Here is a 19,484-nt window from a genome sequence, read left to right as displayed (position 1 = left end):
TTCAAGCACTTTTCAAACCATGAAAACACCACATTAAAACTCAAGTGTTTTCGTTTTTATCTTTTTTGTTTATCAAGCTTTTTTCACAATAGAAGACAAACATACAGGGACACTCAGAACATAATCCCCACCCCATAAAGTAAAAAATAATAATAATAATGAAGAAAAAAATAAAAAAATAAAAAAATAAAAATATATATATATACACACACACACACACACACACACACACACACACACACACACATATATATATACACATATTTATACACACACAAATATATATATACACACACACACACACACACACACATATATATAAAAAAATATATATATACACACACACACATATACATACATACATACATACATATATATACTCACATATATATATACATACACATATATATACATACACACACACACACACACACATATATATATATATATATATATATACATATACATATCAATAGATATCAAAAGCATGTTATCAAAGAGGACATATACGTATAAACATAAAAAGGAGAGAATTTTACAGAAAACAAAAAAACGAACAAGCAAAAAAACATAAAATTCAAGTGTTTTCAAGTGTTTTTAGCACCTGTAGGAACCTCTACTGAGCCCTAACAACATGTATTATTAATAAAACAGGACGTGGCTCCCTGAGGTCACATACTAGCTCTGTAGTTGGTAAAGTGCCAAAGTTTGAATGTTTTACATGTATCGAGTGACCCAAAATCACACAACTGATAAATACTAACTATGCGAGAAAAGATTCACACGCTGCCCTTCCCAGATGGGAGGAAAATGTGAAATGTACCACACTGTCACAAATGCATATTTTTCCGGGGGGAAACTGGGGGCGAGACAGCGAGCGCGTAGTCATTTCACAGTTTGCTCAAAAGGCTGAGGAATGCTTCGCTTTACTAGACATAAGTCCTCTCGCCTGTTTAACACACCTGAGTGGTTCCTGGCAGCTCAGCGCGCCGTCATTTAAAACACAGATTCAAGTCTCTGAATGAAGGAGAGTGATTGTTACCCATTAACAGTCTGCGTTTCACCCGTTTGTCCACCTCAGTGAAGGATGTGGAGTTGTGGTCTGCAGACTCAGTGGTGGCTTCATCTCGCTCTGTGAGGCACACACAAAAAAATCATTCAGAGATTAAGAATTGGTATATAAATTCACTACATTTCCTGTATAACTAAAAGCATGAACAGGCCTAACGGACCACAAAGAGACACAAGGTAACCATAAAGGGGACAAAATTTCTTCTGAGAACACACAAGGACTACAAAAAACACAAAATAACTATAAAGTGAAGCAAAACAACCACAAAGAGACACAAAATTACCTAAAAGAAACAAAACAGCTACAGAGACATAGAATGACGACAAAGAGACACAAATGACCTAAAAGAGACACAAAACAACCAACAAGACAAAATTGCCTCAAAAAGGCACAAAATTACATCACAACAGATGCAACACAACCACAAAGAGAAACAGAATAATATAAAAGGACAAAATGTCCTCAAAGAGACACAAACATATATAAGGAAATGAAAAATTATCTTTAAGAGACACAAAACAACTACAAAGAGATACAAAACAACCACAAAGAGACTCAAAAGAACCACAAAGAGACCCAAACAAACAACAAAGACAATAAAAAATACCTAAAAGCGACACAAAACAACTACAAAGACATAGAATGACTACAAAGAGACACAAATGACCTAAAAGATACACAAAACAACCAACAAGACAAAATTGCCTCAAAAAGGCACAAAATTACATCACAACAGATGCAACACAACCACAAAGAGAAACCGAATTAATATAAAAGGACAAAGTGACCTCAAAGAGACACAAACATACATACGGAAATGAAAAATTATCTTTAAGAGACACAAAACAACTATAGAGAGATACAAAACAACCACAAAGAGACACAAACAAACGACATTAAAAAAAATACCTTAAAGAGACACAAAACAACCTCTAAGAGATACAAAATGACAACAAAGAGACACTATTACCTCAAAGGGACACAAAAGGATGCACAAAATAACTACACAGAGACACAAAATGACCTTAAAAAAAACACAAAACAACTAGAGACATAGAATGACAACAAAGAGACAAACTTATGACACAAAATGGCAACAAAAAGACACAAAATGACCTTAAAGAGACACAAAACAAAAACTAAGAGACACAAAATGACAACAAAGACACAAAATTGCCTCAAAAAGGCACAAAATTACATCACAACACAGCCACAAAGAGTAACAGGATGAATATAAATCTACAAAGAGATACAAAACAACCACAAAGAGATCCAAAAAAAACAACAAAGACATGCAAAATGACCTTAAAGAGACACAAAACAACCACAAAGAGACACAGAATGACTCCTGTGTAGGAGAGCTTCTTATCTCTGCCCAGGTCTTATAATACGTCTGTGCTGTGCAGGAACCCTGACTTGTCTAAGACTGGAGCTCTGGGTGTTTGTGTAAGTCACCTTTCAGTAACCAGATGCATGTTTACACTTGAGATATTCAGCTTGCAGTGGCTCGGTGTGCGTCAGATAAGGCAGCAGATCAGTAAAGTGAATCTTGTGACAACATGGCAGTGATACTGGACCTCACACACACTGCTGCTGCTGCAGGGAGAGATATTACCCAATATATATCTGACGGCTGATCCTTATCCTTCACAACCATTGTGAGCAAAAATGCACACTGCCTGACAGAGAGAGATGTTTCCAGTTACTGTGTTTTCATTCATTCATCAAGATTAACTCCACATTACTACAGAAACAAAGTCAAACTTATCGTAAGCTGCTGCTGCAAAGAGCACAGTTGAGCTATTCTTGAGAAAAATGTCTCAACTTATTTGTAAATATATGTCATTTTGTACAATGTAGAGTGTTTATTTGTTTTCCCCAAGACCTAAACATATAACATTCAGTTGAAAAAGACCACTGCATTTATGTTATGTGTATGTGGTTTTACTATATTTCTATAAAATTACATTTTCGCTTTATTTGTTCCTTTGTCTTCAGGGTTATACAACTTTTTGCACATTCATGTGACATATGACAGAACCATATATTCTGGTAGCACTGGTAGTCCTGAAAAAAATGATGTATATTACTTTATTCTGCATTAAAGGGTTGAAGAAATACATGCATTTAACAAAAAAAACAACAGGCGAAAATAAACAGGAAAAATTGGCTTGGACTCCCTAGGGTAAAGCTGTGAAAATCACCTATCCCGCATTCTCACAAAGCTCAGTATACATTATCAGATCGTTTAAGCTCCTAGATGAAATTCAGGACTCCATTTGCCAAAAAAAAACATCTGAAGAGAGCTTTCAACTACATTACACATTACACAGCTACACCGAGGAAGACCATGAGATGTAGAAAAAGCTGGATAAGTGGGCCTTGAGTTTTTGTTTTTGTTTCCAAAACCAAGAATGAAATTTCAAGATTCAAGACGTAATGTTTTTTATGGCTGCAGGATAACATCAGACTGAAACGTTCTAGATGTCATCTGCATCTTTTCATAAACATTACCCCAAAATTCAATCTGGCATATTTGGTTTCTATGGAAACTTTTTAGTCTCTTTAGAATTTGTAGTAATGTGTGAGTTGGATTTTGGCTGCATAAAAGACTGCAGCTACTACTTTTTTATATATACAGAAGGCCAGACAAAATTACAGTAAATGTTAAAGGTATGTATTCATGCAGCACTTTGTCCTACATGCAGGGATTGTAAAGCTTTAAAGAGTTCAATTCAGTCACTTTAAAGGCACTTCAACCAAAACTTCCAGACTTTCACAGCATTTATCATCAGACCTAAATCTACAGCAGTTAATGTATATCAGGAGAATTTGTATATAAATTCACGAAATTTCCTATATGACACAAGCACCGATGGATGGATTACTGAACAGGCCGAACAGACCACAAAGAGACACAAAGTAACTATAAAGAGACAAAATTACTTCTGAGAACACACCTCAAAAACACACAAAATAACTAGAAAGTGAAGCAAAATGACCCCAAAGAGACACAAAATGTCTACACAGAGACAGAATTACCTCAAAGAGACACGAAATTAACTTAAAGAGACACAAAACAACCACTAAGAGACACAAAATGACAACAAAGATACATGATTGCCTCAAAACGGCCCAAAATGACAACACACCAATGGATGGATTACTGAACAGGCCTACTTGCGAAATATATCAAAGAGATACAAAACAACAACAAAGATACACAAAATAACTATGAAGAGACAAAATGACTTCAAGGAGACACAAAACTACAAAGAGCCAAAAATGCTTCAAAAGAGACACAAAATAACCACAGAGAGAAACATAGAATAACTACAAAAGGACATAAATTCTTAAAAGCGTTAACTTTGATGGTAGATTTTGGTCTTGATTATTTAATGCTTACTAATTTACAGAGTAGTGATCATAAGAGGATATATCAATCAATCAATCAATCTTTATTTATATAGCGCTTTTCATACATATAAATGCAACTCAAAGTGCTATATATATCTAGCTATTATCTAACAAATATGATGACAGGATTGTTTCATTTCAAATATTTAAAGATGTTTTTGAAGGATTGTGAAGCTGAAACAGCATATTGTGTTAAAAATCAAGATTTTTTTTCACATATTTCAAGGAGTATATTTGAATCCAAGCATTTTCCAGGCCTTCAAGACTTTGTATGAATCCCGGTAGGGCTGGGTGATATATTGATAAAAAAAAAAAATCAATATATTTTTCAATGTGATATGTATTTGAAAAATTAAACAAAGACCTTGATCAAAAAATAAATAAATAAACTGTTTCAATAAAACTACATGTGACATGTCATATTTTTCTTTGACTTTGACTGAACATTTGCTCTCACTTTGCGATAAAAATATCAGGATATATATCGTATATCGATATTCAGCCTAATAATATCAGGATATGACTTTTAGCCCATATCGCCCAGCCCTAAATCCCGCCCTCTAAATCCCTGTATGAAGCACCAACAGTGTCTATTAGTGTCAGTATCTCTGAGTGCTTACCTACACACGACCTCTTGTCAGGCTGCAGGCTGTACCTAAAGTGACACTTGCATATGGGGCCGTTCTCCGTGTCCTCGCAGGTGTGCTGGCAGCCTCCGTTGCCGTGGTTACAAGTCACTGCGGGGTCGACAACATGCAAACAATATTAAACAGTACAAAAAAACATTTGAGGCCAAGTGTGGGCGTGCAGTGTGAAGTCAACACGTACAGATGCAGCCTCGCTGGTTCCTGGCCAGCTCGAACCCTGGACGACACTCGCAGGCCACACCTCCTTTGGGTGTCTCTTTGCAGATGTGGGCGCAGCCGTGCTCCTTATTCATACAGTTGAGGCCCTCTGGGATAGAAAGAGGGAGAGAGGTACACAATGAAACTCTCCTACAGTGACTGACCGGCTCCACACAAAAGGCACACACACTGGGAGATTAGTCTGGCATCCTCAAAGACACTGATTGTTCTCACGCCTTTACACAATCCAACAACATCAACCGCTGCCTTAGTTTTTAAAAAAGCACATCTGAAATGTTTCTGAGCAGAGGAAAAAGTTCTGCAAGAGCTCTGCATCTAGCATCAACTGAATAATGCTCCGAGCTGAAAAATGAGCTGAGATGAATCAGCATTTACATAGATGGGTCACAGCTGAGTGGATGTGTCCACAGGATTTAAAAGGCTTGTCAAGACCCGATGGAGTGGAAAGTACTTGCATTTAAGTTGACTTCAGTCAAGAAGACAAAACAAAGGCACTTCAGACTAATCTGTGACACAGACCACATAGACCCGAGTGTTGCAGTTATTAACTTATTTTGTTCTCCGGGACACTGAGATCCGTTTCCCACAGCATGATTCTGCTGCAGATAAAAGCTCAGTGACGGGAGCCAGCTTGAACCTGTCACCCCTCATTGTGCCGTCAATCTTACATTTGTATGTGAATATTGGAGAACTTGCTACATAATTCTCTGTCTTTTTTTCCACAGCTTAATACAATTAGTAGATACAAGCACCCACAAACACACACACACACGGATAATACAAATTTAAAACCTTTTCTATAAATAAACCAGGTACTGTTTGAAAATGCACTTCCGCCAGAATTTTTTTATTTCCTGGAGGGAAACTAAATATCTTAAATTATTCTGAATTGTATTTCAAGTGAAAAGTGAAAAATCTCTTCTTAAAACATACTTTTATCGGAGAGCCTTTCCTGATTTTACCTGAACTTTACCTTCCCTTGAATTGTCTTTTAACTGCAGAGAACTATGTAATTCTCTATCATTATTTTTTATTTATTTTTATTATTTTTAAATTATTATTATTATTATCATAATGTAGTCAGGCTGCTGTGTGCATGCAGTATATACTATAAAGTTGCAACAATTACCAGACTAATTGATGAGTCGTTTGCCAAAAACAGGGCACCTTTTTTGATAATTGATTAAACATTTAAGAAATGTTTCATCCAAAAATTGCAGTAAATGCAGTTTTCATCCTCTCAAATATGGAGGTTTCCCGCTTTTCTCTTTTTCATGAAAGCACAAATAACTTGACGGAAACAGAGATTTTTCTACCTGAAGTTACTTGTTATTATTCGGGGGTAAACCACCATTGATCATTTTATGATTAATTGTATGCCAATGCAGAATCAATGTGATTTTACGAATGAATATTGGGTTTGAAAATACAATATTTGACACATTTAATGTGACTTCTATACAAATACAGATACAGATAATGATGTCTGCGCAATGTCATTAAACTGAATATTTTTGAGTTTCTGAATAGACAAAACAAGACATTGGAAGACATTCCTTTGGACTTAAAGAAGCTGGAATGGATATTTGGCACAATTTTCTGACATTTTATTGACCGAACAATAAAAACAGACTAATCGATGAGTCGCTTGCCAAAAAAAAGCAACTTTTTGATAATTGATTAATCGTTTGAGAAATGTTTCATCCAAAAATTTCAGAAAATGCAGTTTTCAGCCTCTCAAATATGGAGATTTCCTGCTTTTGTCTTTTTCAGGAAAGCACAACTAACATGACGGAAACAGAGATTTTATCCTGAAGTTACTTGTTATTATTCGTGGGGAAACAACCATTGACATGTCAGTCTGTATGTCTGAAAATATATTTTATGATTGATAATATTTTGCCAATGAATATGAGGTTTGAAAACACCACATTTGACCAATTTAATGTGACTTCTATACAAATACAGATACAGATAATGGCATCTGTGTAACTTCATTAAACTGAATATCTTTGAGTTTCTGAATAGACAAAAACAAGACATTTGAAGACATTCCTTTGGACTTTAAGAAGCTGGAATGGATATTTGGCACAATTTTCTGACATCTTATTGGCCGAACCGTTAACAGATTTGATAATCTGTTTAATAGATAATGAAATTAAAGACTGCAGCTGCAGCCGTGGTTCACTCACCCACAGAGCGGTGGATGCATGTGTGCTGGTTGTCACTGAGGAAGAAGCCATCTTTGCAGCGACACTCATAGCTGCCCATGGTGTTGACACAAGTGTGTTGGCAGCCACCATTGTTGTACTTGCATTCATCCACATCTACAGGGCAGCAGATTGAATGCATTAGTCAACAGTCTTTACAAAACTCTGGGAAAATCTTCATTATATTCATAAATGACTTTTTAAAACTTATATAAATCAAATAAGGCAGTTCACTCCAATGTTTACAAACACTGAGGATGCAAATAAAGCTTTTTCTAAATCAAAATTCAGACATAAATATTTATAAATCACTGCATGAAGAAAGCCAAACTGTTTGTATTAGGCTGCATTTACAAAGTTTACCAAAGAGGGCTCAGGAAAAGCAGTGTGAGCATGAGAAAGTTAACATACAGCCCACACAAACATGAACTCTTCACCATCCGAGCTGATGATTCAAGCTCTCCGTCTATCACAAAAAAGGTTATTTACTTAGTGGTTGAAGGCTGATCTTACCTAGACAGTTATGTCCGTCATGTGCCAAATTGAATCCGTCATAACAAGTGCAGCGATAATTGCCTGGAATATTGTTGCACTCGTGTACACAGCCACCATTGTACTCCAAGTCGCATTCATCAATGTCTGAGCAGTAAAAACAAAAAAAAGTATGTTTACCTTCTGATAAAAAAGTTAAAATGCAACATATTTTAGTTTTAAGAACAAGAACTTTAGTGCAATATGGGGTGGATGGTGTCTATCATAAGGACTAAATGAGCACAGATATCAACACTGTATAAATTCAGATATTATGCCACAATATATTTGAAAATGCTGTGATATTGTAAGTTTAACAGACATATAATCCATTCAAATGCCACCCAGCATTCAAATGTGTGTCTCAACATCCAAACTCTGTGATACAAGTTTGACACTCAGATGTTTTTTTTGTAAACCAGACATGAATGTGACTCAAACTGCTCAACAAAAAGCAGACACATTACCTTCGCAGTGTTTTCCATCTCCTTTAAAGCCTGCTTTACACGTGCACTTGTATGAGCCTTGGGTAGTCTGACAAATAGCATCAATGTGACAGCCATCACTTCCCTCTGCACATGGATCTGCTGGAATCCATATGGGTCTTTAAGATCAGGATTACCAAAACACATTCCTACCCCAACACATTCAAAAAGTCTAAGAAGTCAAGTAGTGTGACATTAAGCGTGGTTGTACTTTTAAGTTGTTTTGAAGGACCAAAGAAGAGAGGCAAGAAAACTCTGATGTAACACTAAAACAAACAATAAACCTTCTTAATAATAGTGGTAGCCTCCAACAGCATTTACAATTTCAAAATCCATTGAGAACATACCTGGAAGTTAATAAATTACATATAAAACAAAACCTGTTTAACAGACTCATATCAGCATCAGCTCCCACAAGCATTTCATACAGCTCCACATTGAGAAACTAAAAGAAAATTTAAAAGTCACCACAATAGTGGAAACAACAAGAGCGCACTCCTGAAAGCGTGCGTAAAGTAGCACTCTCTCCACGGCTGGAAAACACAACACACACATGCACACACACTCACTACAGTCCCACCTCGAATCTCTGGAAGCGCAGCGCTTTGGCGACTATTTAACAAGAGCAAAAACAAACAAAAGTCCCTTGCAGCCCAAATAGCTCCCATGGTGATACGATCCAAGTTTAGAGGTCTTCTCAAAAGGACGCGTACGCACTGAAGTCGTGACCGAGCGTCCGCCTCATTTTCATTCTAGCCTGTCAGTCTGCTTCACAAGGGGCTTTTGAAAAGAGAAAGGAGTGAGTAAGTGAGTGTGTGTGTGTGTGTGTGTGTGTGTTTGGGAGAGCGAGAATGAGAGCGTGCGTGCGCGTACACGTGAGAGTGAAAAAAAGCCGCTTTTGAAGCAGAAGCTGCGCCAAGTCAGTCAGATCGCCAGTGGGAGACCGGAAGTGACCCAAACTTTGTGTAAAAACGTGAAAACGTCTGAGCGCGAAATAGACTTTTATTTTGACATAAGAAAACGGAAATCCTTACGTAAACCTGACGTGGTTGAATTCTTTTAAAGTCTAAAACTAATGTAAACATGGCCTTTGGTGTCTGTTTCAAAGTCGACCATGTCGAACCTGTGATAGAAAACACTGAAACACACAATACAACCTCAAAAATATTAATGGTTTCAAATTGAACTGCCATTGATTGAAACTTTCAATCAATGGCGGTTGTTGGGCTAACTTCACTAGCCGCTAACTAAGTAGGTAGCCTGAGCCAAACAACCTGGTTGCTAGGCAACACGCGTTCTAATGGTTCTAATTTACAACGGCTTTTAATTTGAAAATGACGGTTAGGAACAGTAGACTGTTTAAATAAGTTAGGAACTCATTGAGTGAACTTCCATTCCATGATAATTTCGTGCCAAAATGAAAAATATTTCACAGAGTACAAAGAAAACAGCTCTCACTGAAGTTGTGTAATTTGCTAGCTACTGAAATAGTGTGACATTCAGCATATATGTACTTTTAAGTTTGTCATGTTTTTTTACGACTAAAGACTTTCCATAAAAACTTACAACGCCTGGGCCGAAATAGACTTTTATTTTGACAGATATGACCGGAAATCCTTACGTAAATCTGAGGTGGTTGAGTCCTTTTCAAGCCTAAAACTCTTGTAAACATTACCTTTGGCCTATGTTTCAAAGGCGACCATGTCGAACCTGTGATTAAAACAACAAATAAAAACAAAACAAAACAAAAAAACCCTGAATACACATAATAAAATATTAATGGTTTTCGTCAATGGCGGCTGGTGCACTAAGTTCGCTAGCTACTACCTAATTAGCATAAGCTAGTCTGAACCTTTTTATACAGTTTATGGTCTGAACCAAACAACCCAGTTGCTAGGCGACACGCGTTCTCGAGGGAACTTCCATTTGATTATAATTTTTTACCAAAATAAAAAAATATTTCACTTAGTACAAACTACAAAGAAACCCAAATTTTCTCTATAAACATCTAACACAATTATGAAAAAACAAACAAACAAAACAAAATTCCTCAATGGAAGCAGTAACCTCCAGTTCTGTCTTATATATATATATATATATATATATATATATATATATATATATATATATATATATATATATACATGTATATATATCTATATCTATATCTATATATATATATATATATATATATACATATATATATATATATGTGTATATATATAGATATATATATATATCTATATATATAGATATATATATTTTAATTTACCAAAAAGTGCAGAGAGGGTCACACATTTTAATTAGATTTCAACGGGGTTAATTTATTTTATTTTGCTTTATGCTTTAATTCTGGTTTCAGTATTTATAGGATTTACCATTAACTGTCTTATAATGCTAAGGGTAATAGCTTTTTGTGTGTTTTTGTCTCTAAAGCACTCTGTAAGAGTTGTTTTAAAGTGATATGTAAATAAAGATAAGCTCTATCAATACCTCAAAATGTAAAACATAAAACATACATACGTGTGCAGCAGTAATATAATGAAGTCACAGAATTCAGTTAAACACTTGTATCTCCATTCAGAGAAAACTCCTCCACGCTGTGTTCAATGTGCATCATCACCTCGTTGATTGAAACTTTCTTCTAAGTAGCTCTTGTGCTCCACCTACCGGCGTACAAAAACATCACAACCACACCTTTTTTTTCCTTTCAATTTTTTTTTATTACAATACAGATCTACTTTGTGGTACAGTATACAAAAATTATTTAAAAAAAACATCTACATTGCATGTTCAAAGGAAGTGCACAAAATTAAAGACAGACTTTCTGAGAGGCTCTACACCAGCTATCAAAATGTCAGTATAAAAAAAAAGGTTTTGCAATAAATAATTATAAATTACATGAGAATCATAATGACAAGGTCAGGTAATTCATTAAGGCACATCTCACATCCCAAAATGTACCTCGCAAAAACAATATGGCAACTCCCTAAGGACAAAAAACAAGCTTATTTCCCAGCTTAAAAGGGAGCAGCATTTCTCCTTTTTATAAGAATCATAAAACATGTTCAGCATTTAACTACCCTGCCGCAGAAAAGTTTATATATTAAGCAACTTTACAGATCATTGCCTGTCAATTCTTGAAGTTTGAGATTGGTTACAATAATGGAAAAAACAAAAACAAAGCAACCATGTCATTACAGTATTAATTTGAGACAGTATGCACCATGGTTAAAATGTGCAATCTGAGCATTATGACATACATAATTATGGATTTTGATTAGGAAAATGAACAATTATTGCTGGAACAACGTATGCTTTTTACAAGCCAATTTGGTTGAATAAGGATCCATCACTTCATACTGTAAAAGCGAGAGTGATAGAGCCCAGAGCACTTCTCACATTCAAAATGTCTGCATAGTTTGAACTTTGACAATTGCTTCTGATCATAAAACCACAGAAATGGCAATCACAAAAACACTTTCACTAACAGCATTTTTCTGGCAAAAATGTAGAAATGACCATATTGATCATTGCAGCCATTAGCTATAAAAAAAAATAAGGAATATTACAATTAAATCTACCATTCCCTGCAGTTTACATATATTTGCTGCAGAGCTTAGGCTGCAGCTTTATTCGCCTTTACAGAAACGTCTGTGAAAATGAGATGTGACAATGTGATAAATTCCATCAACTGGCTTAGCGTAAAAGTACATGTTTTCAGCACCTTTCCGACACACAAACATTTTTTTTTATCTTTACAGAAGTAGAAGTTTTTCTATGTTATTTTAAAAGGTTTGGATGTACCAAGAGCAAAACAACTGTATTTACAATATCCTTTTAAAAAACATTTGCTTTACAACATGCGCTTCATTGGAGGCTGTACAAAAGAAATAAATAAATCACTTTTGTCATTCCAAAAAGGAAGAGGAATGTACTGCATGCATGGTCTAACCACATCTATCCCAGTCAATGTGCACCAACCGTTGAACAAATCAAAATGGAGTGTTTCGAACTTCTAGCATGCTTAAGCTGTGAAAGTGTTAGAGATAATGCGTTCTTAATTATACAAACGTTAAAAGCTCATTAAATTCATAGAGAACAGTTTTACTAATGATCCCTGGGGAAGCCAACAGCCATTTATGTACTAAAAATCCTGCAGACGCACGCATTCGCACATATGGAACAGATAAGACAAAACATTGCAGCAACATGTTGAAGAGTCACTTCAACATACACAAAAAAAAAAGCCGGTATTAGAATAGCTGGTGTTTTTCATATGCACACTTACAATTAGACAAATTATGAAGAAAAAAAAAATATAGAACAGTCTTGATATGTATGAAAAGGTGACAATGTATTTACAAAACGCTGATCATTTGAAACATAACAAAAAATTATTCCAAATCAGAAACGGAGCCCTGACAAAATTTGCTTCCGCAAGCTATAAATAACACTAATGCCCATACATTTTTTTTTTTTGCTTTTTGCTTTCTATAAAAAAAAGAAAAATCGACTCTATACAAAAGTTAAAAAATACCCATATAAAAAGTAACATTACATACAAAAGAAACTAACTCACTGATCTAATTGGGGGAGTGGAAATGGGAGGTCTGCCACTGGAGACAAATCCAGGAGGATGCCATGGATAACCCTACAGGGGAATTCATCAAAAACAATCACCAGGTTTCTTTTATGTCTTCTGGCAGTTGTGCAGGAAGTGTGTCTGGAAGGTGTGCGGCCACTTGTGTGGACACCAGTGTCTTCTGTTTTTTGGAGCTGCAGCAGGGCTTGAAGAGTCGAGGGTCAATAATCACCTCTCCGAACCGCCCCTTATAGACGATCCCACAGCACACCTTTTGCCTGAAGAGGGGTGAAAAGAAAAACAGATGAAAGATGGCCCTCCGAGATATTCCTCTAGTTAAAAAGACACAAAATAAGCATTAACCCTTTATGGCACGGTGTTGCCCTCAGACAACATGCACATTTTTGGCCTGTCAAATTTCTACAATGCATGTTTTTAGTGACTTTAAAAAAGAGGGAAGAGAATAGGAAACCACTAGCAATGCTTTAATTTGTCACATGAATATATTGAAACCCTATTTTGCAGACTTTTACAAAAGAAACAGCTTTGCCATTTTGCACCACAATAATAAAAATTTAAAAAAAAACTCAAAACGTCAATTCTTGGCCCTTTTCCATCTGGAAAAAATATATTCCTACTGATAGGTGAGTAAACCTTCATTTGTGATAGTTTCATACACTTAGACTGTTAAAGACATTCATTTCAATGGGTTCAATGGTACAATGTTTCCTACAGGCAACATTCATACAAGAAACCGTTCTAAAAAGTTCCTTTTATGATGTTTTTAAATTAAAAGTGTTATGTATTGTACCCTGTTGAAGCGACTGAATCTTTTACACATGTTCAGTAAATAAATTATGTTAAAATAAATAAAAAAAACTCTTGAAAAACTCTTTCACTTGTGCACCACTATAGTACAATGTTACCTATGGTTAACACATACCAAAAACTTCCACAAAAAAAGAAAGAATTATAAAACTTCTTCAGATTATGTTTATTTAGTCTATTCTAAGACAAAAAAACACTCCAAACATTTTCTTTCCTGACTGGCATCATGAACACAAAGCTGTTCAGTGAGAGTTTACCTTTTCCAGTATGAACGGTCCAAGAAAGAGAATATGGACGGAGTCGGGCGTCTCTGTTTGGACTCGATGTCTGAGCCGTCGTCTGACTGGTTGCTGTAACTGGGAGACTGGGCAGGAGACATGCTGGAGGTCGTGCTGTGGGCATCTGAGTCTGCTTAGAAACAAAATAAATACTTGAGTGCTGCCATCAAAATACTGACTAAAGTTTCAACAATTAGATTTCAACTGGATCATTAATAGTCTTTGGAAATAATTAGCTTTTAATATATACAAAGTAGACTTAAAGTAGGTTAACAGGCGGTCTAGATTAGTACTAGTGCAACAACTACCAATTATACTCATCGATGAATGTGATGATTTTCTTTAAGACAGATCGTCAGAAAATAGAGAAAATTGAAGGTTAAAATATTTAAACTGCTTGTTTTTTTCTGAGCAACAGGCCAGAAATCAAACATATTCCGTAAAGAAAACCATCAAATACTCACATTAACAAAGGCTGAAATCAGTTTGACATTTTTCCATCTCATAATTTTTTTAATCAAAATCGCTACCAAGGATTTTTTGTTTCAGCCCTGTTGCCAACCCTGCAGTTTCACAGCATGTGCTCTAACCCAAAGAGCCACAAGATGCTGCTAAAACAGTCATTTTTTAATAAGGCTGGGAATGTAACGCACCAAACCACAAATTGACAGATTGAAATTGCATGCATTTGTGCGACCATGATATTAGGCACTTTTATCTTAAGTCAACAACAAATAAATACTCATCATCTGACTAAGTCTTAAGCTATTTCTATGCAACACAAAACAAGCTCTCAACACAAGCCAGTTAGTCGCGGATACATTTAAACAACTTACTTTGTCTCTTTAACTTGTGAAGCTTCTTGAGCTTGCTTTTCTTCTTCCCGTCACTGTTCTTCATCTTCTTCGGCTTTGTCATCTTGAAGCCTGGCCCAGCTCTGGCATCCACCACCTGAGTCAGGTAGGTCAGGCAAAACATCAAGTCAATTCAAAGCATAAATAACATGACAAGTGGTCAGATGTGTTTCTCACAGCTGTCATCACTTACGTGGTTCCAGTTCTTCTTGGAGCCATTAGGTAGCTTCTTCCACCTCTTCACCAGCAACACACAGGCGTTGCAAATGTCTCCAACACGGTCTTCTGACAGCCTTTTAAAAAATAATTAATGAAGTGTTATTGCTAAAGTTAAACACCCCCAATGCATTAATTCAATCTCTTTTAACCCTTTGATGCACAACATGAGTCAAAAATGACCCGCATTCATTTCCCATGTTATTTCATGCTAGCTGCGTGCTCTTTTTTTTTTATTACAACAGATCATTATATCCATTTTTCCTTTCATACTTTAAGAAAAATAGTTTTTGTATTATTACATCAAGTTTACACACATGGGTCAAAAATTACCTTGTGCATTAGAAGCGTAGTGATACAAAAAGTGATTCACTGAATTAACATGCAACTATATTTGTCCTATTTTTAAGGTTCAACTTTGAAAGAGTTGTTAGAACCACCAGGTTAAATTGGAAAATCACATATTTTAACATTTGAGACTTATTAAAGCCACCAAATAATAATTTCCATTGGAAAAAACACCAATTTAACAAAATAGGATAGTTAATATTTGTGTCTGTGAATTGGTGACCCTTTCATGCACAAAATATAAACACCTTCTAATGTACAACATGGGTCAAAAATGACCTTGTGCATTACAAGCTTAGTGATTAAAAAAATTAGGACGTATGATGATCAAAAACATATTTTTTTTAGGAAAACCTGCAATAATGAATGATGAAATGAATTTATTGCAAAGATATAGAATATAAAAACTTAGTTGGGTCACTCTAGACCCATGTTGTGTAACAAAGGGTTAAATAGACACACAAGCAAAACCATGAAGATTAGCACAATACAGACGCATTAGCATAATATGAATGAGAGGTTTTACCCAAAACAGAGCCCGAAGGTCTCCTCATATCGACTGCTGTCTGTGAAGCGTGAACTGGAGGACTTGGTCTTGCAGATGCAACAGCCGTCGTTACTCCGGTAAATCTTTGACTTGTGAAAGCCAAACATGGTCGGTGTTTTGGCAAAAAACCTGGAAAACACAAAAAAGGGTCGCTGATTGTCCCGGCTGCAAAGCGGTGCGCGGTGGATGTCTGCAGACAGTTGAGCTTTCTACTACTGAGAAGGGGGCGGGACCTACACGCACACACACACACACACAGACAGACACAACCAAGCCTCTCTGAAACCCATAATATAAACATATTCTGCATGAAACTCAATTTATAGGTAGCGATGCATTGCATATTGAGTTAAAAAGCAAGTTAAAAAAACAACTAATTTGGCGCTAAAACAACACCAGAGCATCTTAAGGAATTTAAAGCAGCGGGAACACCAAAAACACACAACACTGACATTACACTAACGTTATAACCTCGTGTTATGTAGGTCGTGTCAAAAAACCAACACATATGAATAAGTTATGCTACATTTAATAACGTCACACTGTTAAAAAAAATCGCGCAAGTCATTTTTTGTCAAAATTGATTTTTTTGTTGTTGCCTTAATCATCACCTATGGTAAAATCCTCATCCTCAGTTGATCACATCATGTGATTTTACCCTTTTAAGATCATAATTTCTTTGACAATTTGCCACATTCATAGGCATCAGATAAGAACCAAGCAAAGAAGAGCTAGAGGGAGATTGTTTAGTTATCAGTTTAGTTTGTCAGTGTTTTATTGTTGACACCAATATTGGTAACACTTTATTTTGAAGGTGTCTACATAGGAGTGACACGAGTTTGTCATAAACATGACATGGGATGTGTCATGAACATTAATGACACTTTGAAGTAACATTAATGCTCATGATACTTGTCATTGAATGTTTCTGACAGGCTTGTGTGACTTTTATGTAGACACCTTCAAAATAAAGTGTTACCATATCTTGCTTAAGTCACAAAGGCATGTTCCAAAAATTGCCAAAGTAATTTATTTCTCTTAAATTACATTATTTATTTATATACACAGTGTTATTACTATGCCAATAGGCATCCTTTGTTATATCCTTTTTGAGTGAAATGATCAATAAATGGCATATGTTACACTTTTGAAGTTTTTTGTGTTTCCTGCAAAACTTTAAAAAATGACTTAAGCGATTATTTTTAACAGGGTGACGATATGAATAAGTTATGCTATATTTAATAAGGCTGCAACCGATGGGGGCGGTCCCTACACGCACACACATACATACAGACACAACCAAGCCACTCTCAAACCCATAATGTAAACATATCCTGTATGAAAATCAATTCATAGGTAGCGATGCATTGCACATCGAGTTAAAAAGCAAGTTAAAAAGCATAACTAATTTGGGATAAAGCAGCAACATCCGAGCATCTTAAGGAATTTAAAGCAGCGGGAACACCAAAACAAACACAAAAACACACAAGACTGACATTACACTTGCGGTATAATGTGGTGTTATGTAGGTGGTGTCAAAGAAACAACACATATGAACCAGTTATGCTCAATTCAACGTGGTTGCAACCAAACTTTCCAACACTCCGCACGGTGAATGTTACACCCACAACACTGCGCCTTACTTTCGTTTACCGCCGTCTATATTACTTTTGCGGACCACTTGCCAATATGATGCAAACTTTACTAACTGGTGCGCACAAATACATTCAAAACAGTTTGTTTTGGGCGTCGTTAAAGTGTGGATTTGTTTGCGGCGAGAAGTGGAAACAGAAAGCGGGCAGCGGCGCTTCTTTCTGCCGTGAAGAAACAAAAAGCTACCGGAGCTCTTCGCTGAATTATGTGTACAACACATGTCTAAATAACTAATCACAAATATCACCTTGGTGCTATGTATGTGTGTTGTCATGGTTGTCGATAAAATACAAAAAAGTGGCGATGAACCCCTTCCTTCCCTTTAAATTTAAACTTTTGCCCGCTAGAGCGCCAAATATGGTTCATTGTTGTTAGCTGTTAGCATGCTTGCTAACCATTACCACGCCACGCTCTCCTTCACTTCCACGTTATCCCATTGTCGCTTGTAGTCTTTGAACATTTAGCTCACAAATCACTGAAAAACACGCACGTCAGGTCACACATTGCACCACAGTAACATCAGTCCCATCACGCATAACAAATCAGTGCGATTCCACATGTGTAAAAGCTGTAAAATAGAAATAAAATGTGCACTTACTGAACAAAAACTTTGAATCTTCGCCGTGTTCTTTTCCCGCACTGCGCATGCTCCTTACTACGGCTGCATACAGCTGTACATTAGAATCTCATTAGCATAAAAAGCCGGAATGAAAGGGCCCGAGCGTACAATGACCATATATGGAGTGCAGCCGTTGGGTTTGAACCTGACTCCAGCCAATCGCTGCTCTCCGCACGTCCTACTTCGCCAGGCATGAATGATGGGAGGCGGGTTTTTTTTTTTTTTTAATTTAATTTAATTTTTATTTATATCAAACAGCAATACAATGCACAGTTACAAAGAAACAGAAACGAGTTACAGAAAGATAAACAATGCAAAAAATAAAATAGAAGTAAATAATATTTAAAAAATAAAATAGAAGAATGATGGGAGGCGTAGTGAAGAGGCGGGAGATCTCCGTGGCGTCACAGTTGTTAACGGCTTTGTTTGGTACTCGAACTCCCAGAATCCATCTGGGCGAAGGCTTAAAAAAACAGCTCTTTGACATGGCGCGAAAGAGTTTGTTTACATTTTCTCAGCTGAGGAAACACATTCAGCAGAGAATATAAAAGCGCTAATACAGTTAAATCACGTCAGGTCACACACTGCACCACAATAACATCAGCCCCATCACGCATAACAAATCATTGCGATTCCACAAGTGTGAAAGTTGTAAAAGAGAAATAAATGGTGGGAAAAAAACTTTGAATCTTCGCCGTATTCTTTCCCCGTACTGCGCATGCTCCTTACTACGGCTGCATACAGCTGTACATTAGAATCTCATTAGCATAAAAAGCCGAAATGAGAGGGCCCGAGCCTACAATGACCATATATGGAGTGCGGCCATTGGGTTTGAACCTGTCTCCAGCCAATCACTGCTCTCCACACGTTCCCTTCGCCAGGCATGAATGATGGGAGGCGTAGTGAAGGAGCGGGAGATCTCCGTGGCGTCACAGTTGTTAACGGCCTTGTTTGAAACTCGAACTCCCAGAATCC

At 36.4% G+C, this 19,484-nt stretch overlaps 2 protein-coding genes across 6 annotated transcripts in view; both read right to left on the bottom strand.

The window, feature by feature from the left end:
• scube2 (signal peptide, CUB domain, EGF-like 2) overlaps positions 1–9,407 on the bottom strand; it is a 39,139-nt gene extending 29,732 nt beyond the window's left edge. For 2 of the 4 annotated variants that reach the window (XM_059349271.1, XM_059349284.1), the window contains exons 1-7: positions 9,162–9,407; positions 8,564–8,683; positions 8,079–8,204; positions 7,548–7,682; positions 5,318–5,443; positions 5,110–5,226; positions 1,043–1,132 (exon numbers count right to left, since the gene is read on the bottom strand). In XM_059349271.1, the coding sequence (XP_059205254.1) occupies positions 1,043–1,132; positions 5,110–5,226; positions 5,318–5,443; positions 7,548–7,682; positions 8,079–8,204; positions 8,564–8,683; positions 9,162–9,249 (802 nt within the window). In that variant the 5' untranslated portion in view covers positions 9,250–9,407. The remainder of the gene's footprint in view (positions 1–1,042; positions 1,133–5,109; positions 5,227–5,317; positions 5,444–7,547; positions 7,683–8,078; positions 8,205–8,563; positions 8,684–9,161) is intronic. The other 2 variants (XM_059349277.1, XM_059349293.1) reach the window with 2 other exon arrangements.
• Positions 9,408–11,279: 1,872 nt separating this feature from the next.
• Positions 11,280–18,617, bottom strand: sinhcafl (SIN3-HDAC complex associated factor, like). 2 transcript variants are annotated; one of them, XM_059349344.1, is made up of 6 exons: positions 18,489–18,617; positions 16,217–16,366; positions 15,320–15,419; positions 15,109–15,223; positions 14,252–14,405; positions 11,280–13,444 (listed from the first exon to the last, which is right to left on the bottom strand). In XM_059349344.1, exons 2-6 carry the CDS (start codon positions 16,342–16,344, stop codon positions 13,261–13,263), a joined length of 681 nt encoding a protein of 226 aa, XP_059205327.1. In that variant the 5' UTR covers positions 16,345–16,366; positions 18,489–18,617; the 3' UTR covers positions 11,280–13,260. The 2 variants fall into 2 exon arrangements, with proteins under 2 accessions (XP_059205327.1, XP_059205336.1); XM_059349353.1 differs by having other exon boundaries at positions 14,252–14,402.
• Positions 18,618–19,484: the final 867 nt, after the last annotated feature.

The sequence above is a fragment of the Centropristis striata genome, chromosome 2, assembly GCF_030273125.1.
Source record: "Centropristis striata isolate RG_2023a ecotype Rhode Island chromosome 2, C.striata_1.0, whole genome shotgun sequence".
NCBI classification, from domain to species: domain Eukaryota; kingdom Metazoa; phylum Chordata; class Actinopteri; order Perciformes; family Serranidae; genus Centropristis; species Centropristis striata.
This window is presented reverse-complemented; position numbering and strand designations above follow the sequence as displayed.